The sequence below is a fragment of the Stigmatopora argus genome, chromosome 18 (assembly GCF_051989625.1).
Source record: "Stigmatopora argus isolate UIUO_Sarg chromosome 18, RoL_Sarg_1.0, whole genome shotgun sequence".
Lineage (NCBI taxonomy): Eukaryota > Metazoa > Chordata > Actinopteri > Syngnathiformes > Syngnathidae > Stigmatopora > Stigmatopora argus.
Window position 1 is genome coordinate 8599553 of NC_135404.1, and position 26733 is coordinate 8626285.

General features: G+C 41.8%; 1 protein-coding gene across 3 annotated transcripts; it reads right to left on the bottom strand.

Moving 5' to 3' along the window:
* LOC144092779 (disks large homolog 5-like) lies at positions 1–24879 on the bottom strand. Of its 3 annotated transcripts, none has more exons than XM_077625869.1 (34): positions 24208–24879; positions 20509–20577; positions 18050–18218; positions 17828–17971; positions 14848–15031; positions 13544–13800; positions 13176–13482; positions 12296–12526; positions 10394–10578; positions 10127–10252; positions 9801–9933; positions 9598–9722; positions 9342–9517; positions 9155–9258; positions 8485–8577; positions 7589–8404; positions 6311–6434; positions 6106–6250; positions 5921–6036; positions 5716–5799; positions 5036–5198; positions 4745–4792; positions 3789–3951; positions 3586–3719; positions 3366–3524; positions 3118–3301; positions 2834–2982; positions 2588–2758; positions 2319–2518; positions 2111–2254; positions 1598–1725; positions 1390–1499; positions 811–920; positions 1–677 (listed from the first exon to the last, which is right to left on the bottom strand). In XM_077625869.1, the coding sequence occupies exons 1-34, from the start codon at positions 24506–24508 to the stop codon at positions 574–576; spliced, it is 5856 nt and encodes a 1951-aa protein (XP_077481995.1). In that variant the 5' UTR covers positions 24509–24879; the 3' UTR covers positions 1–573. The 3 variants fall into 3 exon arrangements, with proteins under 3 accessions (XP_077481995.1, XP_077481994.1, XP_077481996.1); XM_077625868.1 differs by having other exon boundaries at positions 4745–4816; XM_077625870.1 differs by lacking the exon at positions 4745–4792.
* Positions 24880–26733: the final 1854 nt, after the last annotated feature.

A 26733-nucleotide genomic window follows, 5' to 3' on the forward strand; every position in this document is an offset into this window, starting at 1 on the left:
TTATATTTTCATCATTCGTACCCTTTTTAATCACAGTAAGAAACATTTGATTTTCATTTTCCGACAATGAAATGTTGGAAGGCGTGCGTCGCTAACCAGGACAACTTACTGCGAAGCACAGGCAAAAACATCCCTTTCAAACAATCCAAGAAAAAAAGACAAAAACGACGATTGGCAACTGAAGTAGAACACGCGCGCACGCACACAATGTAGTAATAAATATTAGAAAAGCTTGGCACGATGACATCATAATGCATAATGTGTGGCCTGAAATGATGAATAGCAGGGGAAAAAAATTAGTTTATCCTCCATGTTAAATACCATTAAATCCATGATTTCGTAAAAAATATAAATATGGAGCCATCTTGCACGGTGGTCCGGGTGTGTTTAAGAGTAGTGCTTCTAGATAGAAACGCATTCATTCAAGTAGTATTAACTACTAGTGTAAACAACTATCTGTAGTACAGTACATCACTATTGTATAGTGTGCATATTACACCACGAGAAGTGGCTTAAGGTGAATTGTAAGAAATTAAAGTACCGATTTTTTTGGCTTGTTTTGCCGCGCCCACTCTACGGCGCCCCCTCTGGGATCCACAGAACTTTATTCTGCTCCTGTTCGACGATGGTGACGATTTGTGTGCAAATGAATGAGACGCTGCCACCTTGGACAACACCTGAAAAGGGGAGAGAGAAGGTGATGAGCTGGATACATTTTGCTATCTGCCTTTGAAGTGGATAGGCGTCGAATCCTTTTTGAATGGAGCGGACGTCTGCAGTGAAAATGATGTCCGCAAAGTTAGCGCTCACCTGTAAAAAAGCGACTGTACTCTTGCTCTGTTTTCTGGGCCGCCTCAAACTGCTCCTTGGATAGCTTCTGGGAGAGTTTATCCCGCAGGTACAACGGATCTTTCTGCTCCCTGAAGACGCAAAATCAGTCAACGTCATCAAAAGGCGGCCACGTGACGGCGCCAAAGCCTGCTCGGGCCGCAGTTTGCGTGCCGTTTTCATGTTTTTGCCGCCCACGGCTTCCTGAACGGGATTTCCCCAGGACAGCTGGCACTCAGCTGATGACGAAGCTTAGAGGGAATCAACCCTGCCACTACCGAACCGCTGTCTATACTTCTTTTTCAAAGCAAAAGTGGTTTCCAAATGTTTTCTTTGCATATATACAAAAAAGTGATACACCTAGGAATTTTTAATGTGAGGGATTTGGACAAATATTAGGTGAACTAATTCTTGAAACGATTTATCGATGATCATAGTAGTTGTTGATTGATATGAAAATAGTTGATTAATTGTGGTAGCAATATTTTTGGGCAAAAATCTATATATATATATATGAGAGAAAACAAAACAAAATACACGCAAAAAACAGGATTTACTCACTTGATCTGTTTGGCGTTTTTGTAGCGAATGAATATGACGATTGGGTAGATGTGAACGCAGTGGAGCCGTTCGATGGCGTGAGCGGCAATGTCAAGCAAACAGTGAGAATCCTGGGAGAAAAAAACACGGCCACAGCAACAGAGAATGAAAGATGGTTGTCATAAGTACTGGAGAAAAAAAATCTTCATTCACAGAGCGATAAGTTTACCTTTTCCGTGATCTCCTTAATGGACGCGACGGTGGTCACGTCAAAATGGCCACTACGCCGCTTGTAGTCAATGAACACACAGTCTTTGACACCTCGTTCGATAGCTTGCTGGGATGCCTTCATGATCTCTACAAACGTAGGACAGGATTATGATCACGCTTTAGTGCTATTGACGGCAATAGAAAACACATCCATTGAAATTTATATTACTACAAGCAGGGGGGCCCTTTTAGAACCAAAAGACAATTGTTGCACTATTTAAAAAATTATCTTTTGAAAAATTGGTGTTTAACAAATAAAAGAAGAATCTTGAAGAAATTCAATCACTCCTCTATTAGGATCCGACAGCCGTTTCTGGCCACCATAAAAAATTCTCTACGTTATACGGTTTGGACAAACATAGCGAGAAAATCTTAACATACACACACACACACACCCATAAATCCTGCTTTATAAGGATTATAGACCAATGAGAGCCATTGAAATGGAAGAAAGTAGGACGCTGCATTTTACCTGGCGGACATCGACTGAATTTGGCAGGCGCCTCGTTGACGAGCATGTCCTTGCTAGCCTCGGCTAGCGGACCCAAGATCAGCACCGGTCGGGGGGATGAGCACTCCACTTTTTGGACCCGCTGGTACATGTGGCTGACACCATCTGAGAAATGATAAATGTGTTAAGTTTCGTTTCAAAATATTACGTAGCACATCAAAGTTTTGACCTTCAGTGATGGGCAGGTATTCCGACATCAGGGCTTCCGACGCTATCAGGTCCTTCCCGTCTTTGGATCCGTTGCGTTTGTGCTTCAGCCTCCGGCGGAAGAAGGACCGGCGGGCGGCCGCCGACAAGGTTTTGCCACCCCCGCCGACGTCGTCTTTCATGTCGGCCATGCCGTGTCTTCTATAGAGCTCCTGGTCCGTCCTTAGGAGTGCAGATAGTTGATTTTCACCATTTTTAGGATAAGAATGTCAATATCAGGGCTTGACTTACATAAATTTACTAGGAATCTGCCCTTTCTCCAACTTCCGCGCTTTTTCATCCAGGTGCCATGCCATCCAATAGCCAAAGTTTCCATTTGGTAACGTGTCCTCCACATACAAGATGTCATCAACCTTGAAGCTCAGCTCCTTTTCCAACTCGGCAACCCTTTCGTAGAGCGATCTGGTAGAACAGATTTGCGTCTTTCATCTAGGTTTCGTGTAGAATGTAGTCAATTCATCTTTGACTTTGGCATACCTGATAAAAAATCCATCGCCTGGCATCTCTTTTATATCAGTGAGCTCCTCCACGCAGTTTTGGACCTTGAGTGTGAGCGTTTCGACAGGCTTCAGCAATTCCAGGTAAGCCTCCTCTTTGGTTTTATTCTTCATGTTGACGCCATTGCACTGTTAGGGAAAACAAAAACAGATGACTCAGACAGTCAAGTACAAAAGAAGTAGGTCAACAATGACTCATCGCTATCTGCAAAAACAGTCGCTAAACAAACACACAATTTTCAGCCTTTTGAAAAGACCACGTACCTCAAGTATGAGGTCTCCCGGGAGCAGTCCATCGACAGATTTAGCTGGACTGTCTTCATCCAAACTCTCCACAAAAATGCCATACAGATTGCCCCCGCATATCTGGATTCCGAGTTCGGCCTGAACTCCCTTCAGCCTCACCAGACGCGGTTCCGCCGTGCGCCGAAAACCGGCGACGGGAAGCCTGGACCCATTTTCATGATTTGACCCTCCATTTTCCAGCCTCATTATAAATGATCCCGTAGTACCTAAAGGAACTGTGAGCGCTGGTGGCGGGCGTTGTCTGCGGGGGCGTCACGGTGCCTTCGTCCTGCTCGCTGAGGGTGTCGCCCATGGAGCGGTCGTCCGGAGTGGTGGCGCCGCTGTCCTGTGGGGTCACCTGGTTGCTGATGGACTCCATACGAGAACTGAAGAGGAAACAAAGAAGCATGAAGGATCGTTTCATCTCCCTCGTCTAGGGGTCGTTACCTCGATCGAGAGTGATTGCCCAGCTGAAACATTTGAGGGTTGTACTGAGCCAAAATGGACACCGTGTCGCACTGCTGCCCGATCACCAATCGCGCCTGCTGCTCATTCGCATTCCGCAGGTTGATCCCATTAAACTGGAGACGGCAAACATTTGTCACAATGGCACCGAGTCAACAAGATTTAGTTTTTTTGGTGTGGTTTACCTCCAAGAGCTGATCTCCGTACTCCAAATGAGCTTGGTGAGCGATGCTTCCCGCCGTTACTTTAGACACAAACACGCCACCGTTCTCGCCGCTCACGATGGAGATGCCCAACGGTTCCGCTCCTTTCTGGACCCTCACGTTGCGTGGCTCCTCCAAATAGGGCCTTGAAGGGAAATGCCATGCAATGTTTGAGTTAGTGGAAGCTACCATATTGACATGAATTTCATAGCCATATGACCAGACAAAATGTTGAAGACTCCATTATGCCGTCACATGTATAGCAGTTAAGAAAATAGTACAATGGTTTGTTTGATTGTGTAAAATAAAGATGCTGGTGATTAATCTATTAATTGGGGGAAAAAACTAAATTGAATTTAATATATATAAAAAAAATTGAGGTCCTTTTTATAAAGACGCTGGTGATTAATCTATTAATTGGGGAAAAAAAACTAAATTGAATTTAATATATAAAAAAATGGTCATTTTTAGTGTGCTGATGGGAAAATGGAAATCCAGTAATTAGTAATTCAATGGATTATTTTATAAAAATGACCTTGTTTCTATTTTTTTATTTTGTATTGTTATTCGGGGATGACAGCACAAAGAGGGCGAGACAGAAAATAAATTGTTACTTTTTTCAGGATATAAATAATGAGTTTTTTAGGCTTTAAAAGAAAGTTGATTTAAAAATCAAGACTTAGTATTTTTTAAACTGTTTTAGAGTTTGTTGTACTTTAATTTACCCCTGGAGAACACATTTGGTCAAATTTGGCCTATAATAGTGGCTGCCAAGCCAAAATACTTGGGAAATAGTATACTTTAAAAAGCATGAGAGAGACTATAAAAAATCTAAGTTTGAGCGAAAAAACTAAAACTAAAAGAGAGATTTTATTTTGAAGCCCTTCTGAAGTTTGTTGATGCACCAGGAAAGTGTCTATCAGCAGCAAGAGACAAACCTCAAGCATCTCAAAGAGAGGAACTTGTGCCTAGCAGCCAGTTGATATCTGACAAAGGTGTTAGAGACAAATCTGAAAGCGAGCACAGGAGGATAGAGACACAAAGAAAAAAAGCAAGGTGCCATGGTAGGTGTTAATGAGCTGCAGAATACAGCACAGAGGAAAAACATTCATCACGCCAGGCTTGTTTACAGCTTTACCAGGCACTCTGTCAAAATGAAAGCCGAGACAAATGGCAAGCGAGGTGTCACCGTTTGAGCAATGGTCGCTTGGACAAAGTGCCCGCCTTACCCATCCTTCCTGCCGTCACCGACTGGCGCGGGGTTGACGGATATCCTAAGCTGCGTGGAGATAGAGCTCTCCGACTGGCTGCTAGCGAAGGATGAGGCGTCGAGGCCGACGGGGGATTTGGGGGGCGTTGTCGGGGAGCTGCACTCAGAGTGAGACCGGGAGCCTGGAGATGGAGAAGCCAGATATCTCAAATGTAATTTTTTTTTCAATTGCTTGCTAGACGAGGAACGGTACTCGGTCGTTTGGTTGCCTGGAAGGTTATTGATAATTACCATTAAAATCATTGCTCAAATTCCCTAAATACAAACTGTGAATTATTATTTCGTCATACTTAAGGCCCTATTAATTATTAGGCTAAAGAAAAGCTCCAAATTTCCCGTATTGTATTGTTTTTTGTTGGAGAACTTAAGACCCTGACGGACGTAGCTTCTTAAAGGGACAACGCATGTACATACAAACTCTTCTACACTCACACGTCCGCTCAGTGAAACTGCTCAAAGCCATTGTTGGCTTTGATTGATGCGTAGACCGTGTTGTTTTACCTTGTTTTGTCGCCGGTCTTTTGGTCGCCCGTTGTTTGGGTCCGGGCGACCAAAAGACCGGCGACCAAAAGACCGGCGACCAAAAGACCGGCGACCAATCGACCGCACACGATGAGGAACACGGGTGTCACACTCTACCTCTATCCAATCCAACGGAGCAAGGGTAACGTGTTGGTGGAATCCTAATGCGCTTGGCCCTGAACTGCAATGCGCTCAGGGAGCCTAAAAAGCACAAAATCTAATCAATCACAATCCTCAAAATGTATTGGACCGTTCACCATCATTAGCACAGAGAACATGAGCATCCCCTGTCAGTTCAAATGGATTGGTCGACCGTACTTACCCATTCTGGCGCTGGAAGGAAGAGAATTGGTGCCGTGAGGCACTCGACTGCTCTCGCAAACGTCCCCGGTTACTTTGTGGTTGAGATCCACACTGTGGTGACCGTGATGCTGTGGGCTACAATCAATAACATTATCAGATTACTGCATTCTTTAGATATATTTCAAAGATATCTTTTGCTGGTACCTCGCACGTGCATGCGGGTGGACGCCAGGAGTGGACCCCGGCGGGCAGTTGCTGTTCTGCAATTCCGGACTCCACGTGGTGTAGACTGTGTTCCTCATCACGGCCGTCTTCGCCGGGCACGTAGCCAAGCCGCGTTGCGCCGGGTCTAAAAAGACAGCGTAATGACCTTCACGTATTTTTTTTTAACTTTTATTAGCAGACTTACGTGTCACGACACTGCTGTAGCTGGGAGGTGCATAGTGCATGCTGTAGCGATTGTTTCGCAGTGGCGAGAAGCGCAACAAATCCATCGGTTCGGGGGAGTGCTCTTCATTAGAGAAACCATGAACCTGGATGGGGCAAAAGAGTAGTGAACATTTTTGTTGAAATATTTAAAAATAAATAAATAAATAAAATAGTACCATATTGTCTACACTATTGGGCACACCTTCAATGAATGGCCTATCATAAGATTTGTTTCATATATATAAATGCGCACCGGATTATAAAATATAGTATTAGTCAAAGTAGTGTTAGTAGGGGGTGTTATTTACATGGACTAGATCAGTGTTTCCCATCCTTTTTTGCATTGAAAAAATCTCAAGGAAAAATCTTTCAATTTAAAACTATGTTGCCTATATTAACAATAGTCATTCTCATCAAAGTTTAATCAACAGGAATCACATAAACCTCCAAAATTATTCCCAAATCAAATTTTTCACACCCACCTAATGTCACCAAAAGTTGATGTGTGCGGACCCTATTAATATTTCTCACTGAATATTACATTGTATGAATTCTTGCCATTTCCAGCGGCATACCTGCTTGGGAAACACTGGACTAGATGAAGCTGTAGTAGTAGTAATGGGAGGTGTTATACATCTACTCTATGGAGCTGTAGTTGTAGTCAAAGTAGTATTAGTAGGGGGTGTTTTATACATAGACAATGTTTATTTTAGCTTTTTTATATATTTTTAGATTTTACAAAATGATTTTTGAACTAAAAACACAGAAAAAAAATGATTAAAAAATTACAATTATTGATTTAAAAGGGGGATAAATCAGGAAATGTAATATACATATATACTCTTCATTTTAATTTGATCCTAAAACAGAAAGTCAGCACTCATGATTTACTTTCCCGGGCCACACAAAATCATAGGGCGGGCCAGATTTGGCCCCCGGGCCTCTACTTTGACACATGTGCACTAGATGAAGCTGCAGTAGTAGTAGTAAAAGTAGTAGTTATTAGGGGTTGTCTTATACATCAACTAAATGGAGCTCTGCTAAAGGTAATTTCATATAATGATTAACCAAGTCTTTTGGTTGCACCTTATAGTGTGGAAAATATGGTATGTTCTTTCAAACAACTTTACAATAAGATTAATATTAAGCAAAAACACTAATCTCATCAAGTTTTTTTTCCACTCTAAATTTACAAGTGAAGATTTTGCAGGGGGAAACCATAAAGGGGAAAAAATAATCACTACTATTTTCCACATACCTGCATGGGAGCGGGGATGTGCAACGGCGTCATGTTCCGCCGCAGCGCCGGCGCCGATTTGGGTCGGTACCTTCGCTTATCCAGGTCCCGGTGTTGACTCCCGTCCTCCTCCGACAGCATCTTGGATTCCCGCTGCGTCGCGTCACTAGAGTAGTAGAGCTGCTTCCCGCCCTCGCCGTCCATGACGGGACTGCTCCCTCGGCTCGGAGATGCCGGAATGGTCGAATCGGACGCCGAGCTGTTCTGCTGCGAGTGTTTGAACCTAAACGAGTCGCTCCTGGCCGGCGGTGTGGGCGGACCTTGAGGGAATTCGGCCAGTGAGCTCTGCGGCGAGTGTTTCGGCAGCTGAGAATGCGACATGTAGTCCAGTTTGGGGGGCACTTCGGGTCTTCTGAAGGTATTCATGTCAAAGATGGACTTGCGTTGTTTGCTTCTCTTGTAGATTGAAAGCTGCGTGCATTCCGGCACGGACGCTCCCGCGATGACTTTAGGCCAGGTGCCTCCGCCGGCTTTCGCCGAAGAAGGCCCAAAGTCGGGGAGGACGGGGGTGAACGTGAAGGGCCGACGGTGGAAGTCCTGCCGCCGGTAGCAGAACTCCCCTTGGGGTTCGGAGGGGCTACGGGAGTGCAGGGAGTCGTTGGGCGCGTGGTGAAAATGATGGGCGGCGGCGTCGGGGTCGCCGCAAGCTTCGTCGTCTCGACAGCGTGTGTCGCAGCGGTCGGCTTGGCAGTTGTGCTTTCGACAGTTTTTACAGGCTTTTTCCGATTCTCTCAGACTTTCATATAAACTCTGGCCAGAGCAGCTTTGCGGCAGGAACTGTCCAGAAGCAAAATACGTTATATGAGAGTTACAAATGGACTTAACTTAATTCTGTTCTGTTGTTTTTGATTTAGCACCTTTGCAAGGGAGATGCAGAGAGATTCACGGCACGTTTTCAGCAACGCGTCACATTCGGGTAGGGACTTGTTGTCCAGTGAGATGCCATTAATCTGCAAGTTAAAAAGGGTGATTGTAAAAAAATTAAAAAATTAACATTAAATCGCTATTTTGATGGGAATGGGAATACGGTGATTCCCAGTTGATTCAGGTTTTTCTTCAAGTCAAACTTCAGTCCAAAATTCATGTTATATTTAGTTATAAACATGACAGCATTATCAATGACTAATAAAACAACAACACAACAGTGTTACGCAGTCCTAAAAAATTAATAAATAGTCTGAATACGTTCATGGGTACATTGACTAACTACAATGGGCCGAGCGATAAGGCATAAATTATTATAATGGGATAAAATCAATGTGAAAATTGTGGTGTCTAACTGAATCATTTCAATTTAAAGCATCCTAAATCATGCATGCTATCCCCTCAAAAATTGAATGAGTCCATGCATGATTGTTCGTGTCATTCATTCGTGTCCAATTCAGGGTGTACCCCACCTACTGCCTGTTTCTATCTGGGATATACTCCACCAGTCCCAGGACCCCGTAAGGATAAGTGGCTTGGAAAATGTATAAAAGACTTTTAATCCTTCAGCCTTTTTGTGCAGCAGAGGGCACTGTAACTCACAGTCAATAGTCTGTCCCCAACTGTGAGAGCATTTTCCCTGACTGCCGGGCTTCCGGGTGCAAGTGAAGCGACAAACACGCCGCTTTCCAGACAAATACCGCAGTCTGAAAAGGGACCAAAAAATAATTACGGTCAGAGGCCCTGAAACATGATCATTCAAATGTGAAATTTTGCTTCAAATATTGACCTTTATGTCCGGCGAGGTTTATCTGGATTGGCGTAGCAACCCGTCCCCCCACTGACTTCCTTCGGCGGACCACCAGGTTGATGACACCTTCGCCACTCATCACGGCTTTGATGGCCTGTTTCCTGTCTTTGCTGGTCAGGTCGATGTTGTTAATTTTCAGCAGCCAGTCGTTCACCCTGCGTGCGCGAGAAGCATGAAAACAGCTCAAAACTTCTTTTTTTTTTAAACAAAATTTGAAGAAATGTCAAACCTTTACCTTAATCGGCCTTCTGCTACACTTCCTTTGTCCACCTTACTGACAAACACACCGCAATCTCCTGGTAAATAAGGATCATTCACCCCTTCTGCAATATCAAATCCCAGTGCTTTCAAATCCATATCCTGCAATAAAATGTTGATTAATTCACCTGGCCAAAAAAAATGCAAAAAAATATGGTGCTTTATTATTTGGCAAGTTACCCTGCGCTTCTCAAACTCTACAACTTCCGTCTCCCATTCAACCGAGTCCATATCGATGGCGGAATCATGCGAGCTGTGAGCCATTAGCTGGCGAAAATGCGCCTCCTTTTCCAACTGGTCATCCATTTTCTCCCTACAAGCAAAATGATTTTTTTTTACAATAACAATAAAACTTCTATCCTTCCTTCTTCCATTATAGCTAAAGTGCCAGTTTATCGTTTAAATGCAACCACTAGGTGGCAATAATCACCAAAATGAGACTCAAATGTGGCCTCCGTGACATGAAAAGTCTGAACCCAAAGCAAAAATCCATCCAAACAACTCACTTGAGTTCTTTGAGCTCTCTCACGGCATCGTTCTTTTGCTTCCTAGTGTCGTCTAGATTCCTTAGCGCGTCTGCCAGGTCGCTCACAGCTCGATCCCTCTCTCGCCTCAGGTTGTCGCACAGCGTGCTGAAACAAGAACGTCACACTAAATGTGTCTTGGCTATGGCGTGTAAAGGTATGTCACTCTTATTCACATCACTGCGAGCAATTGAGCAGCCATAAAACATCCCCCCCAAAAAATAGTCGCTTATTTAAGTGCGATCTCACCGAACACTCTCCCTCTCTCCAACGATTTTGTCTCTCTCCTGAAAGGCCCAGTCTCGGCGACACTTGGCCACTTCGGCCTCCTGCTGAGCCTCCTTTAGTTCTTGACTGACACCTTCATATTGCTTCCTGAGCATCTCCATTTCTTTGTTGGCTCGCTCCATGTCCAGCGTGATTGAGTCTTGTTTCTGTGTGGAAACAGTGATTGGCAATTATATCCTTGCTAACCTCGGCCAATCGCTCCCCTTGTTAATGATTGCAATTCCCCTTATTAGGTGATAATAAACCTATACAGCACAGTACTCGGACGTTTCGTCGATAGACGTTTGGTCCCAGGACGTTTGGTCGAACGGACGTTTGGTCGACCGGACGTTTGGTCGACCGGACGTTTGGTCGAACGGACGTTTGGTCGACCGGACGTTTGGTCGAACGGACGTTTGGTCGAACGGACGTTTGGTCGAACGGACGTTTGGTCGACCGGACGTTTGGTCGACCGGACGTTTGGTCGACCGGACGTTTGGTCGACCGGACGTTTGGTCGACCGGACGTTTGTTCGAACGGACGTTTGGTCGAACGGACGTTTGGTAGAACGGACGTTTGGTCGCCGGGTTGTTACTGTTGAAACCAGCTCTCAAAATTATAATCATGAGAGAGAGAGAGTTTAATATCTAAATATCTAATATCAAAATATCAACAGTAAACTCTCTGTCATAATTTGACAGCGAGCGAACCCGGCGACCAAACGTCCGTTCTACCAAACGTCTGTTCTACCAAACGTCCGTTCTACCAAACGTCCGGTCACGATACAGCACAGATTTACTCACATAGGGCGCAGTTAAAAGTCAAAAAATTTCTCAAAAGTGAACGGGGTGCCCAATCAGTCGGTGCGCTTTTTGAATGCACTAAATTCAAGATTCGGTATATGTCGCTGTATGGCGCTGACTGCTTGACTGCCTAAATACATTGCTTGCTGACGCACTATATTTGTGAAAGGGGAATGCGCATGTTCATGTCATGCTTAAAGTATGATAATATTAGCAGTCGATGATGACGTTTTCGTCTGCTGCCAATGACTGAGACGATCCGGATTAGAGCCGAAATGGGTAAAACAAGATCGTTTTTTTTTTTTTTTTTTAAACGTACCTAAAAAAAAATCCCATACAAGAGTTGTTTTACGGCGGTACACAATTCGAAATGATGAAAAAACGTATAAAATACAGGAAAAACGTATAAGTTGATTGGTACGCACGCAGTTATTATCTACTTGTAAATGAGGTTGATTCATACTTTAATTGCTTTTATAGTTTCAGTGGAAATCCTTTGGAATGACAAAGAAAGCAACAGACTGAACTAGGACAGAAACTAAAATGGGTGTGTGCTTTTTAGCCACTTTTAAACCTATTTCGAGTTTAGCAGCATTTATTTGCTGTAAGCGTATGACACCATTGAGGTTACGTTTAACAGATGTTCGATGTCATTAAAATACAAATTAGTACTTAACCCATATTGGCTGCCCCAAAAACAATGCCAAAAGTTTAATTTAGCAGAATTTGTGTAACTTCCCTCACAGCATTTTATTGTTTACTGCTGCTGAAAAGTGGGTCAGCATTCGCATAATTAAGGACAAATCTCTAACTGCTCAGAGAAAATAAACAGGGAGTTAGCGAGAGTATTAATTAAGCCTGTGGCTGAATTGAATCATGTGGCGTTTCATGTTTGGAGGAATTTTTCATCATAAAGATAATTCATATGCACTGATCATTTTCTGATGACGTGGAAGCGTAGCAGCAGCTTAAAGAAAACAGAATTCATGACCATTTTATCAGATGAAATGAAAGGATTATGGTCAGAGGAATAACTCAATCGGCGCATTTGTAAATAAATCTCCCGTCTGGTCGGATGTACCTGTCTGGATTGGTAATACTCTCGCAGCAGCTGATCTCGCTGGATGATGGCCTCCGTCCTCTCTTTGCGGGCAACGTCTCGCTCTTCGCAGACCGTCTCCATGTCTTTACAGGCCTGGCTGAGCACCTTCTGCGCCTCCGTCTTGTCCTCCACCTCGTGGCAGTACTTCTCCAAGAGCTCGTTCTTCTCGCAGACGGCTCGGTCCCTGTCCATCAGCGACGAGGTCAGCTCCTTTGTAGGGGCGCAAATATGAAGACGATGAAAAGGGGAAACTTGGTTTAGCCATCAAACTTGCGCTGATACGGACGATTACTTTGATAGTCGAATAATCATTGATTATGTTTGCCAACTAATCAGTTCATATTAAGATATTATTTACGCCTTGTAAATAAATAATAGAAATTAGGAATTATTTTCTACTACTCCTTATCATTTATTTTTGCTTTGTTCAGTGTTATTTCATTTAAAAAAACACACACATTTAAGAATATCATATTTACTGTTCCTTGCTTAGAATCTTAAAAAAATCTTTAAAAAATACTTTCATGAATTAAATTTAAAAAACATATTTTATATATTTTCCTTATATTAAAGAATGATTTTATTTCATTTGTAAAATACATTTAAAACATTTTATTTTTTTCTAAATACAAAAAGAAATAGTTACTATTAACTCAATGGCTGCCATTCATTAATTGATCTATTTTGCTATGAATGGCAACCAATGAGTTAAAAAGATGGGGGGAAGAGTATTTGGATAACTGTGTTCAAAAATAGCTTTAAGCAATTCATTGACTAGCAAAATAGTTGTCGACTCATTTGCTAATGGATTAATTACGGTGATCATACTCTAAACGTGAACCCGGTGCAAAACTCATACCTGTCGAAGAGCCTCCAGCTCCTCATTGGCCACCCGCCTCTCCGAGGACGTGTTCTTCAGCTTGGCCTCGGCCATCTCCAAGCCAGTCTGAAGCCTCTCCACCTCCTTGATGACCTGGTCGCGCTCGCTCATAATCAGACGGTACTCGTTGATGACCGAGTCTCGCTCTTCCTTGTATTTCTCGCCCTCCTTGGCCGCTTTGAGCTGCTGGGTTTTAAAACGTGTGGCCTCCGACTGCAGCCGGTCCATCTCGCGCTGTAGCTCCACGTTCTGAGCGGCAGCCTTGGACAGCTCCTGCTGGTCCAACCTGGAACAAAGCGGGGTGATATTGCAGAGTCGCCAACCAAAGGTCGCGCTTTCCCTCTCACCTCCGTATGGACGACGAGTATTGCTGCTGGTAGTGGATGGCGGCGTCCCTCTGCTTCATCAGCACGTCTAGCTGCTTCTGTAGACGCCGCTTTTCCTCCTCGGCGTGGTCCAGGCGACTCAGGTCGGCGTTGTGATTGGCCGTCTTGTCGTTGTAGAGTTTGCGGAGACCGTCGTAGTCGGTCCTCACGCTCTCCAGTTTGTCGACGGCAGAGTCGTACAGCTTGTTGAGGGCATCCGAGGAGCCCTCGCGGATCACCTGACGATTAAAATAGATAATTTCGTGATAACTTGATAATGGATTAGTTTAACAAAAACTTGCAAATAAGTGAGGCAATGAAAAGAGAAAGGGTCAAAGGTCGTAGAGGTCAGAAATACAGGAGTGTTTTGAATTTCGCTGTTTAGCCAAAGGTCTCCTAGGTCAGAGTGCATTTGTAATAGTTGTTGTTGTCTTTCCTAATTCAATATGAAAAAATATTGCGTTACTGTCCCACAAATATATATACACACACACACACATGTATATACATATATATATGCGTGTGTGTGTATGTATGTGTATGTGTATATTTATATTTATATATATATATATATATATATATATATATATATATATATATATATATCAGCAACAAGCTTATTTATTTATATATTTATTCATGTATTTATTTATTAACTTACTTATTACCTATCTATTTATGTCTAAAATGCTTTTCCTATTTCTGCATCCTCACCCTCTTGCTACTGTGACAACAAAATTTCCCGAATACGGGATGAATAAAGTTATCAAATCCAATCCAATATAAATAACATGTGAATTATAAGTCACATTTTGGAACAAAAAATATCGTTTAATTTCATTGTTTTGAAATATAACGAGGAAAGATATTTTAGTCAAAGACTGTCCATTTCCAGCAACTCATCAAGCCTGACTCACTATTACTACTTATTGATTATTTATCTATCATTACTGTATATTGATTATCTATGTGTTTGTTTGTTTGTTGTTGAGTCCATAGACTCAGCAAGTTGTGCGCTCTCAACAACTTGGCGCTGAACATCTCCAAAAGCATGAAACTCATCCTGGACTTCAGTTGGAACAAGACCACCCTGCTCTGCTTGGACTACTTATGTATTTAATTATTTATTTCTTATTTACTGATTATTTATTTGTCTGTTTGTTGTTGTTATTTGTGCAGTAGGTTGTGAAAGCTTTAAATCTCATTATACTTGTATAATGACAATATAACCATTCGATTCAATTCGATTCAATTCAATTCAATTTAATTAAACTCTCCCCAGGTACCTGCTGGTGGAGCATGCGCATGTCAGCCACCTCTCGCTGATCGTCGTCGCGAAGCCGCCGCAGTTCTTCGCAGGCCTGCTTGGCGTGGTTGTGCTCGCGGAGCAGCTGCACATTGTCCAGCCTCATCGCCTCCAGCTCGTCTTTCAACTGGCTTTGCTCGCTCGCCAGGCGGTTGTGCAACGTGCTGCAAACATTCAGATGTAAGCGAACGGGATTTTTGGGCACTTATCAGTTACTTGCTGTTGTTTTGAAGGCATTTTATAGTTCCTTGATAACTCATTGATTTTGACTGCAGGGGTCAAAAGAACGAATGTGACTGCCGATAGGAAAATACAAAATAAAAGCATTTGATTCTGTTTGTACAGTATGAATAAGCTAAAAAATGCCTTTCATAGGAAAATAAAAAATAAAAGCATTTGATTCTGTTTGTACAGTATGAATAAGCTAAAAAATGCCTTTCAGGCTGAAATATCCTGCGGGCCGGATTGGACCCCTTAGTGGGTTGCATCCGGCCCGCAGACCATATTTTTGACACCCTGCTCTAGAGGTATACATCTCTCACTACAACTATCTAATTGTGGATAAAATACTTTATTATTACAAAACATTAGGAGTCAAACACCAGCCTCCTTTATAATAAATAAGCAAAATAAACAATGCCACCCAACCAGCTGTAAGAATAAAAATAAAAAAAGATTGTTTTCCCGGGGGTTGCGCAGTCTAAAAATAGTTGCTATGAATTAGTGTGCCAAAAGGCCAGCTGTGCTCTGCTCTAGCTTATTATCGTGCTAATTACTTTAACTATAATGACAGTCAAAACAGTGCCTTGCGCAACGGAGCTTCAAAGTGCAACTTAGATTGTACGGCATGGGATGTACTTTAGTAAAATAGCAATAATCAATCACATTTGTTATTCTGTGCAAATTGTCAATCACATTCAAAGTGCATGCAAGTGGCCTAATTAACTTCAAATGTGTGTGATATAAATGGAAATTTGAGAATGGACAAGAAACATTTAGAACTTCAAAGTTGTTTTTTTATGAAAATGTCCAAACTGTTTGAACTGGGAGAAGCAAGGAATGAGTTAATTGTAATATTCAACACAAAATATAAAAAATGTAAATTGTTTGATTTGGAATCATTGTTAAATTATGTTTCCATTACCATTTTATAAATTATAGTAAAAATGTGTGATATAAAACGCTATTAACAACGCCAGCTGTGCAGACCAAGATGTACCATCAATATTTATCAATGTGTAGTACAAACATCAAATTAAAATAAACGACGAACCATGTAAACCACGTGTCAAAGTGGCGGCCCGGGGGCCAAATCTGGCCCGCCGCATCATTTTGTGTGGCCCGGGAAAGTAAATCATGAGTGCCGACTTTCTGTTTTAGGGTCAAATTAAAATGAAGAGTATAGATGTATATTAAATTTCCTGATGTTCCCCTTTTAGATCTATAATTGTAATTTTTTAATCATTTTTTTCTGTGTTCTTAGTGCAAAAATCATTGTGAAATCTAGAAATATTTTTTAAAAAAGCTAAAATAAACATTGTTTTATATCTATAAAAAAACGGAATGTCCAGGGCTTTTAATCCAGTTCTTTTAATCCATTTATTTAAAAAAAAAATCTAAATATTATATCTAAAATGGTCCGGCCCATGTGAAATCAAGTTGACGTTAATGCGGCCCGCGAACCAATCCGAGTTTGATACCCTTGACGTAAACCATCTTTTTTTTACATATCCTCCCATTTTTTACAGTTGTTACTTTGGCCCAATCAAGCAATCAAGTTTCACTTGGAATGGGCAATGCCTTCAAGTGCAATCCCTTCTATCCAGTGCAAACGGGCCCCAGAAGGACCGGCTTTAGCACGGCAATCATCTTAATAATAATCTTCTCTAGACATCTGCGTGTTTGCGTCGCGGCCAGATGTTGCTGCAGAATAGAAGACACGCTCGCACCAACGGACTAGCGTCCCTGTTTTTTGGTTTTTTGATTTTTTTTCCTGAAACCGACACAACAAATTCTCCGCCTGTGGTATCTGGGTCGGGACGCTAATTACAGAGCGCCACTTGACGCACGACTTCAAGATGGGCGTGACTTAGAAACTCTCAAATCTGGCCCATGTCGTGCTGCTGTGCTGAAAATTGAAATGAAAAAATGGTTGCAGACTTGCACTTGGGTATCACAAAGATGAAATTAAGTTGATGGAAGGGCTTTTTTAGGCTTAACTCGCCTGGCAGCTTGCGGACGGCGATGAAAGTTCATCCCTATTACCGTCACACAAATAAAATCTGTTCTGTGCAATCTGCTGCGAATATGAAAAAAAAAGAGGGGGGGAAACAAGCGGGCTGCGCAGCACATAAGTGCCGCCTTTTAAAAAATGCAAAACCAAAATGTCAAGTTGTCAAGTCAGACGACTTTAAAGTTGTCAGTGAAACTATTTTTAAAAGCATTTGGTGAAGCTAAAATTCAAAGAAGAACAGCATTTCCAAAAGATGTGGAAAAAAAGAGTCAAAAAAAGAAAAACATTATTAAGAAATCATTCAAAAGAATTATATTGGATGAAAATAAAGTTAACAGCTGTTTCAATTTATGGGAGTAAAGTCAGAATATTACGGAAGCCATTATTTTAATGACAATGGGGTCAAATCAGGGTCTGCGGAATAAAGCTGTAAATTTATGAGAAAGATTGAATATCGTAAGAAACATTTTTGGAAATTAAAGTGTAAGAAACAGCAAAACGTGCCATTTATGTCATTTAAAAAAGTTCAAATATGTGACAAAAGTTTACATTTTATTAACGCTTTCACGCATAAATGGTTTTTTTAGTTCTTTGGTAATAATTAGTAGGCAATGTTATTTAAAAGACGGAAGAAGAAGGAATAAAGAGGCAATTAAAAAAAGAGAGGAAAATGAAATTCAAAAAAAGAATAAAAATAAAGTAAAATAGGTGGGGAAAAAACACTCACTGATAGAAGTCTGCTTTCTTGACGGCTTCCTCGCACCTCTTGAGGGTGCTGCTGTGTTGGTTTTGCAGGGACTGCAAGTCCGCCATGGCCTTCATGCACTGCAGTTTGAGGCGCTCGTAGTCGTGGCCCGTTTTTGAGTTGGGCCTGTTTTGCAAAAAAAGTCAAATAAATCACACCTCCACAAAAAATCCACACCAACGGTGGGGACGCAGTCAAACGTACCCGCAGTCGTCGAAAGTGCTCCCGGGCGAGGACAGCGCCAGCCGCTTGCGTAGCTCGTCGCGTTCCCGGGTCACGTGACGGAGCTGGAACAGGACGGTCTCCATCTTCTCGTGGACCCGGTGACCGTCCACGTGGGCCAGCGGTGGCGAGGACGCCGGAGTGGGCGTACCTACCAAAATGGGGGCACGATTAACTCTCGGCGATGGATGTTCAGTCCATTTGGTCTGGGAGTGATGATCCCTCCCAGTCCCAAAGGATTGGACATCTATCGCCATCAAAACGAGCAGATAAATTCATACCCGTCAACTTTTTCCCGTAATGTATACGTTTTTGATCATTTCAAATTGTGTACGCCGTATAACAACTTTTGTACGGGATTTTTTTAAGTTGACTGCTAATATTGTCATGCTTTAAGCATGATATGAGCACGCGCGTCAGTCACTTTTGACGTTTCACTCTATAAATATAGCGCGTCAGCAAGCAATGTACCCAGACAGTCAAAGCTGTCAGCATCAAACAGCGACATCTACAGAATCTTGACTTTATTGCATACTGATTGGGCACCCCATCCACTTTGGAGACAATTTCAGACTTTTAATTGCACCCTATGTGAGTAAATATGTGCTGCATTGCATTTGTACGTTTTTTTAATCGCTTAATAAGGGGAGCAATTGGCCGAGGTTGACAGGTGTCTAAATTCATCCTGACACTGTTTGTTTGCTTCGAATATGATCCGATTTTTTTCAAGATTTTTAAAATAAATAAGTCCACAGTAAAAATATTGCAATTAGTAAATAACAAATCATATTTTTTGTATTAATTAAACAAGACGAGACTTTTTTCATCAATATGGTGTCGACAACTGTGTTCAATTGATTGGTAAAACTTGATTATATATTGATGTTTTAGCAGTAACCTCATTGGTTAAATTGTCTGTGCTGGATCGATTAGAGCAGCGGGCCGCTTTAATGTCAACTTGATTTCACGTGGGCCGGAACATTTTAGATATAATATTTAGATATATTTTTTTTATAAATGGATTAAAAGAACTGGATTAAAAGCCCTGAATATTCAGTTTTTTTATAGATCTAAAACAATGTTTATTATAGCTATTTATATATATTTTTAGATTTTACAAAATGATTTTTTAACTAAAAACAGAAAAAAATTGATTAAAAAATTACAATTATTGATTTAAAAGGGGGAAAATCAGGAAATGTAATATACATCTATACTCTTCCTTTTAATTTGATCCTAAAACTGAAAGTCGGCACTCATGATTTACTTTCCCGGGCCAGATTTGGCCCCCGGGCCACCACTTTGACACAAGTGGGTTAGAGTTAAAAACCAGCACCCCCACTGGCCCTCGAGGAGCAGTTTGAAGACCCTAACTCTTAAACCAATTTCCCCCTTTCTTTTCCTCATTGTAATTGGAAAAAAAATACACATGCCAACAATCTAGCCTAACTCTCCACGCTCGCACTAGAACCAAAGCTTCGTTTCTATTTCCGTCAGCAGAGTCGAGTCAGGGGGTGACCAAAAGAAGCAGGTCTGTGTGTGTGTGTGTCTGTGAGTGTGTGTGTATGGCGTCACTAAATCCCTCTCACATCTGTGTAATCACCAGCATGTGCTCAGTCTCAACAGGGAACGGCCAGTGGCTAATACACAGCCCCAGATTCCATCAAGTTCAAGACGGTTCAGTTTGCTAAACTATGTTTACACTGGAAGCGGATCCACATAAATGTTTTGTATCTTTCCTTCTTTTAAAGCAATGTAACAGGAAGATAACAAAAAAATGTAATCATATCAACTTTTCATGTAAATCCTCACAACAGTATTTTTGGGGGGAAAGAACAAGTTAGCTGTTGAAGAAGTTGACTTTAGTTAATTGTGGGCTTTTTCAATTATTGATGCAATTATTCAAGTCACATTAACATTTAAGAGTTTTATGCAAGAGCCAAATTCACTATTATAACCATTGCCAAAGCTGACTTGCATTTATTCCTAGAGAACAAACTGGCCTATTAGTGCAAGTTTTAGGGCTGGCCAAAAGTGTCAAATTAATCAAAATCGTATTTAAATAATCATTCTTGAGAAACTATATACCTTTTAATCCCCTTCTTAACGCCTCTTAACATTAAACATCTAACTTCAGTAGTCCTCATTGCGAGCAGACTGATTATCTATGTAATTACTCCAATTAAAATATTTGCAAACATGCTTTTGACTAGGAAAACAACAGTTTCTTGTTACTTAGTATTCATATTCAAAATTTTCCCAGCACACAATTTCTGGTTCCAATGCAACCTTACAGCTAAAATATGAAGCACAGTAGTAATATAACAGTAGTTAACCCTTCGACTGCAGGATATTTTGAACCATTTCCCCAATTGGATGCAATTTATTAGAAAACATGACATGACATGGACAAAAGCAAATAAATTGGACGTCTCTCTCACCGACACTGCTGAGCGAGCCGCTGCTCTCAGAATCTGACGGCATGGTGGACAACACGCTGTAGGTGGACCCTGAGGAGGTTAAAACAAGCCGTGAGTTAGTCATGTGATCGGACTGAACATTTGGGTTACGTTCAGAAGCCCTTAACCGGAAAGAACGAGAAATACAACAAACAAAAAGAGCAAACTGGAGGAATAATAAGTTGGGACTTTCCCCAAAAAGGGGATGACGGCGGAGTGTTGCTAATTATCGGCTAGGGCCGGGGGCTTGAATAGCGACTGGCCGGGGCCCCAAAGAGGCCGCTGGCTTTTATCTCCGGTGGCAAGATCACACAGCACCCTTCTGAAAGCCCCCTTTTTTTATAGCCTACTGTGTGACTCACAAGTGACAGTAGGGGATGAACACAAGACACTGGAGGAAGACGGCATTAGAAAGTCAGTGAGCTGGAAAAGCTAAACACTGTCCTTATTGTGACACGGGGATTGTCATGGGTGAGAACAAATGTGGGGGGAAATGTAGGGGGACATTTCTATTAAATAGGTTACAGTGATAGTCAATGAGAAGGGGTTCAGTACCATTGACAGCCATAGACATGATCCAACCCATTTCGGCCGAGAGGCCTTGCAGTCGGCATCCAGAATGCATTGCGCGTCCATCACCATGAATTGCAATGAATTAATTCCATATGTTGTAAGTGGGCTACTTGGGCTGTCACGATTGAATAATACTAACTGAATAATACTTTGATAATCGGTTGTTTTAAGACGTCTAAATCCTCTTCTTTGTAGAGGTGTCATTTCACGTGACAAATCGTGTCCATAGTTTTCCCCAACTGAAATGAAAGACTTGTAAATACCTTTTTAGCGCCAAATCCAGGGCATATTTATAGGACAACCTCCTAAAAAAAATCCCAGAATGCAATCTTTTGTCCGAGATTAATAAGTGTGGTCTCGTCCAAACGTTGTTGCGATCATCTGGAAAGAATGGAAGCCAGTATTTCTCCATTTAAGGCTCCAGAAGTGTCCGAAACCCCCATAGTAAAAGAGACTATTAGTTTGATTCAGAATAGCGTCTTAGCCCTCATTTCGGTCCCCCCAGGCCAGGACTGAAAGAGGAGTATAAAAAAAAATAGATGTGTCTCTGGGCTCGCGACATCCCATGGATCAAGTCCTCTTTTGTTCTGTTGCTCGCTAAAGTTTCCCATGACTGTTTGGGAGAGTGTCAGCGGCCAAGGTTCACACAGTGGCCGGCTCGCCTATACTCGTCACGTGAGCGCTCTAGCTTCTGACCTTTGCCACTTCACTGTCTCTTCTGGGTTTACCTCTGAGAAGAGTTCACCTCGGATCGGCCGGCCACAGCTGACTGGAAGCATTCTGTGACGTTTCCTACCGACAAATGACCAGTGTTGCGTGTACACACTGCATCATGCGCCACTGTCACGTTACCGTTCTCCCTGAGAAGCTCTCTCTTCGCCCTCCTTCTACATCGGTTGCAAAGAATAATAGGATGTAGAAACAGATCGTGCTTATTCGGACAAATAAACAGCCCACAAGGTTGCCTTGTAATGGTTTTGGAGATGCAAACAGAAATAAAGTGTCTACTAAGTGGCTTCACACCTTTGTTACTATTACACTCCTTTTGCATGCACGCACTGGAGAAACCTGTCCGCCCTGTACTGCACACTTACTTACTTCTCCCCATTTTTTTGTGCACCGGTGAACAAAAAAGGCACTTTAGCATATCATCCCTGGCTTTTTACGTGGACGATTGTGAAATGTGGCGACAAAAGGGGTAAAAAGCCAGGATCGCTCGCTAAAAATAATACGGCGAGGATAAATGCATAATTGACGTGTCTCCGTTGAGGTCGCTGCCACGAGAGCAGAGAGTGGGAAAACTAGCTGTTCGATGCAAAGGCGGTTGAGGAGCTTTCACCCAAAAAAAAAATACAGTTCAATGGGTTTGCCGCATGAATATGCAGTTCTGTAAGCTTTTGGATCCAAATATTGCATTATTTGAGTTTTTTTAATAAGGGGACACCACATATTAATGAAAATATTTATTTGTTTGATGCAAAGGCGGTTGAGAAGCTTTCACAAAAAAAAAATCAGTTCAATGGGTTTGCTGCATGAATTTGCAGTTCTGTAAGCTTTTGGATCCAAATATTGCATTATTTGAGGTTTTTTTTTATAAGGGGACAGCACATATTAATGAAAATATGTATATTCATGTTAATGTAAATATGGAAGATTGTAGCCGAGGGCAAATTTCCATCTTTAGTCTCTTGTGTTGGTTGAAGATAAACGATGACATTTACTAGACACACACGTAGCACAGTTTTAGACAGCGTTGTGATCGCAATTTTGTTCGTCTGACAGCCAGGCTTTAAGATGATTGGCCAAGAGGTTCAGAGACGGGAGTTCACGTATGTTAATTGGTATTGAATTCCAGGTATGTGCAGACAGAAAAGGTGTTTTAGATGAATGCACTCTTATGGAAGGGAACTACACAGTCACCTCTAGAGCCAGCCCTTGTTGATGTGTTTATTTTAAGTGATTTGATGATGTTTGATGTGATTATTTTCAGTAGGGCTAACAACAACGATACGTTGCGTTGCGGTTCTCCAAGAAATTGATCACAATCTTTACCAAAAGTTTCCACCATTTTGAAAAATAGCTCTATATAATCTACCAAGTGAAATTTATTGTTCTCTTGCATCCACGTTTACAAATGTGTTCTTACAGAACACTGCAGGCAACATTGATTTGGTTAATGGTTAGGCTGGCTTTTAGATCCATTAAAACATGCCGACTGTGGAAAGAGGATAGGGGAGGGGGTAATTATTGGCATTTAATGGCAGTAGCAGTGGGTCAAATGTGTGCCCTATAATTGATTTACAATCAATCCGTGACGTATCTTGCCTTTTTTCCCTATTCCTGTACCAATATGTCTCCTGCAAATCTGTTGTTTATTTTCCAGTAATGGCTATTCTATTTCTCTGCAAATTTGAGATATTTTCTATACAAGCCGTTAGAGTATGACATTTAAATCGACAAATCTGGAAGTGATAAACTGTTGTATAATATGGTAGCAGCGAACTAGTACTTTTGTCAAAATGAAGTTCTCAAACTCACTTTAAATTGCTTCCTTGGTAGCAAAATGGAGCCAGATGGTTTAATGATTATATGCGAAGTATTTTTTTTGCATGTATAAATGCTAAACAGCAAATGTGATGGTTTAACCCTTTATAAAGTAATGTCTATTTCTGGTATAAAAAAGCTATTAAAATAGGAAATAAATCAAAATATATAAAGAATATAAACTTTCATCCTCTACTAAAAAAATAAAATAAAATAAGATTAAAATTTGGGAAAATGATACAATGCTTACTCTTCACTCAATAGCTGCCATTGACGGTGAAAGACGTCCAATCCCTTTCAAACTGGGATGACTAGCTACGAATACTCAGCGTTTAATAATAATCGGTGCCAACCCTCCCAGTCAAAATGGATTTGATGTCAACCATCGTCAATGGCAGTGAATAAGTTGTGCCCTTAAATTGTAGCAACATTATTTTTACTTGTTTAGTTGGGTTTTGTGATTTTTTTCCCACTCTAAAACCCTCATTTGGCTTAGTAAAAGTTGCCAACCGCTTATATTTAGAACTCAGTGTCTTGTGGTAAAAATAGCAATTTTGGTCTTACCGGTGCCGTGGTTGACTGGTCCGGTAGCGGTGATCAGAACCGAGCGCAGGTGAGGGTTGGTCGCCTCCAAGGCCGAGCAGAAGTCGGGGAAATGATCACGGTCCTTGCAGAGAAGAATTTTGACAAGGAGCTCCACTTTCTCCGATCCGGAGGAAGTGGACGCCAGTTCGTGGCGCTCGGCCGGACTCAGCGTCCCTCCCCGGGACAGGACCTCCACGAGCTGGTCGGCGTCAGCGTCGGTGACGGACTCGGCCAAGTTGTGGTGACACTTCTCCAGAAAGTCCCTATGCCGCGGATCCATGGCGAGTCGGGCTAATCCGATTCTTCTGCGAGAGACTTTCGAAGCTATTTAGGCGAGGAGAAGAAGAATGAGGAGGAAGAGGAGGTGAAGGAGGAGAAGTAGAAGAAGAAGAGGCGACCCGGTTCGGTTGGTGCTAGTCGACGAGTAGCCATGTTTGTTGACGGAGTCCAGATGACAACACATTTGTTTTCTTTCACCGTCGCTCCCCGTGGAAAAAAATCGTCCTTAAAACGCCACTGGATCGGCGCTATCAGACGTTTCCAAAGTCCATCGGAGTTGTCGGGACATGTTGAAAAGTGGTGAAAAAGTGCTGCGAACTCGCTTCGTGCTTGAGCGCAGAACCACAGCAGAAGCACTCATGTTTCCGGGCACTGGATTTTTTTTTCTTCCAAAAGTAGGCGGGGCTTCGTGGTAGGACGCACCTGGATAGCCGCTCACGTGACTGTCAACATCGAATAGAAACGACACACTGTTGGCCCTGTGATAGATGGAGTCGTTTTATGCAGAGGATAAAGAATATATGCCAATGACTATTATTATATTACCGGATATGCTATACAGCGCTGGATTTTTTTCTTCTTCCAAAATTAGGCGGGACTTCGTGATAAGACGCACTTGGATAGCCGCTCACTTGATTGGCCCTGCGATAAATGGAGTCGTTTTATGCAGAGGGTAAAGAATATATGCCAATGACTATATAATTATATTACATATTACTTTCACAAATCATGCAATGCCCTTTCCTAGTAATCTTTACATTTTAATACCTACAGATTGAAATCTGGGAGGAAGGTTTTAAGGTCGAACAATGCAATGGAGGACATTTAATCCGGGGTGAGATGGTTCGTATGTAGCAAAATCTACTTAAATGCAGGCTGTTCCATTTGTGTATATCAGCATGCACATACAAATGCCATGTTTAAACAATGCAAATGGTTATGTAACACTTTCCCCACAGAGAAAATCCATGTGGCTCCCGACAAGAATTTGGAATGTAAATTCCCCGAGTGGGGGTACTGCAGAGGTGGAGGGGGGATAAAAAGCGTAAATGTCACATTGTTGTTGTCTGGGAGTGAGTGGGAGTGTCGTCGTTTAGGGGCACTCGCACTGTTAAGTGAAAGTTGCTGTTTTTTTAAGGAAAAGAAAAAGAGAAAACAGGACAGGCAGGTTTGATATAGTTTTTGCCGGTCTGTTTTTTGTGTCAATTATGAGCCGCGAGCTTCAAAAAGGAGGAAAGATAACCTTTGAAGAGGAAGCAGAACCTTAAAAGCTGCTCAGCATATCAGAACAAATGACAGACAGATAAATATTTAGTGAAAATGTGTTATATGATACTAACGCGGGAATGCAATCACAACATAGTTTACAGTGTATGACTCTTACTTATATCTCAAATATTTCAAAATTGTAAACTTGACTGGAGTTGATCTACTGAAACCAATTGCATGAACAGTATGTCAATAAAAGGACAGAAATAACAAAATTATTGTCAAATCAAATATATATGAATATGACTTACACAGGGCGGCCCGGTGGGGCGAGTGGTTAGCGCGTCGGCCTCACAGCTCTGGGGTCCTGGGTTCAAATACAGGTCGGTCCACCTGTGTGGTGTTTGCATGTTCTCCCCAGGCCTGTGTGGGTTTCCTCCGACATCCCCCCCCCAAAAAAAACATGCATGATAGGCTGATTGGACACTCTAAATTGCCCCCAGGCTGTCCACCGATTCATGGTGTCCCTGCCTCTAGCCCGGAGTCAGCTGGGATAGGCTTCAGCACCCCCTGCGACCCTAATGAGGATAAAGCAGTTCAGAAAATGAGATGACATATTCAATACAAATTAAAAATAAATTGTTTAGCATCTTAACCACATTAAATAGAAAAAAATAATATACGAATGTAATATAATTTAGAAATTAAAACAAAAAAATAATTCACGTTTTATAGAATGGATAAAAAAATATTTGAGCACATTCAGACAAAATTCTGGAAAAATACATATGGTAAATAATATATTAAAATATAGGATCCTGTATTCTTACAGCAGAGCAATACATCTTTTATTCATATTGGTTTTCCAGATGTAATCATATTTTTTGTTGTACACGCTGTCACATAGCTGTAATGAAACCATGCAGGAGTTGCCATTCATTCTGTACAAATCCCCAGGTCACAGGTCAATTTGAATGCGTTGCAATCTGTTTTATTGATTCATGGCGGACTGACATC

Bases quoted from the DNA above. Each gene is read 5' to 3' on its own strand.
- LOC144092779 (XM_077625868.1), bottom strand. From the start codon at position 24,508: ATGGATCCGCGGCATAGGGACTTTCTGGAGAAGTGTCACCACAACTTG. The intron at 10,253-10,393 runs GTGAGATCGCAC...TTCTTGTTTCAG, and splicing joins GGAGAGAGGGAGAGTGTTCG to CACGCTGTGCGACAACCTGA. The intron at 9,259-9,341 runs GTCAATATTTGA...GTCCCTTTTCAG, and splicing joins AAACCTCGCCGGACATAAAG to ACTGCGGTATTTGTCTGGAA.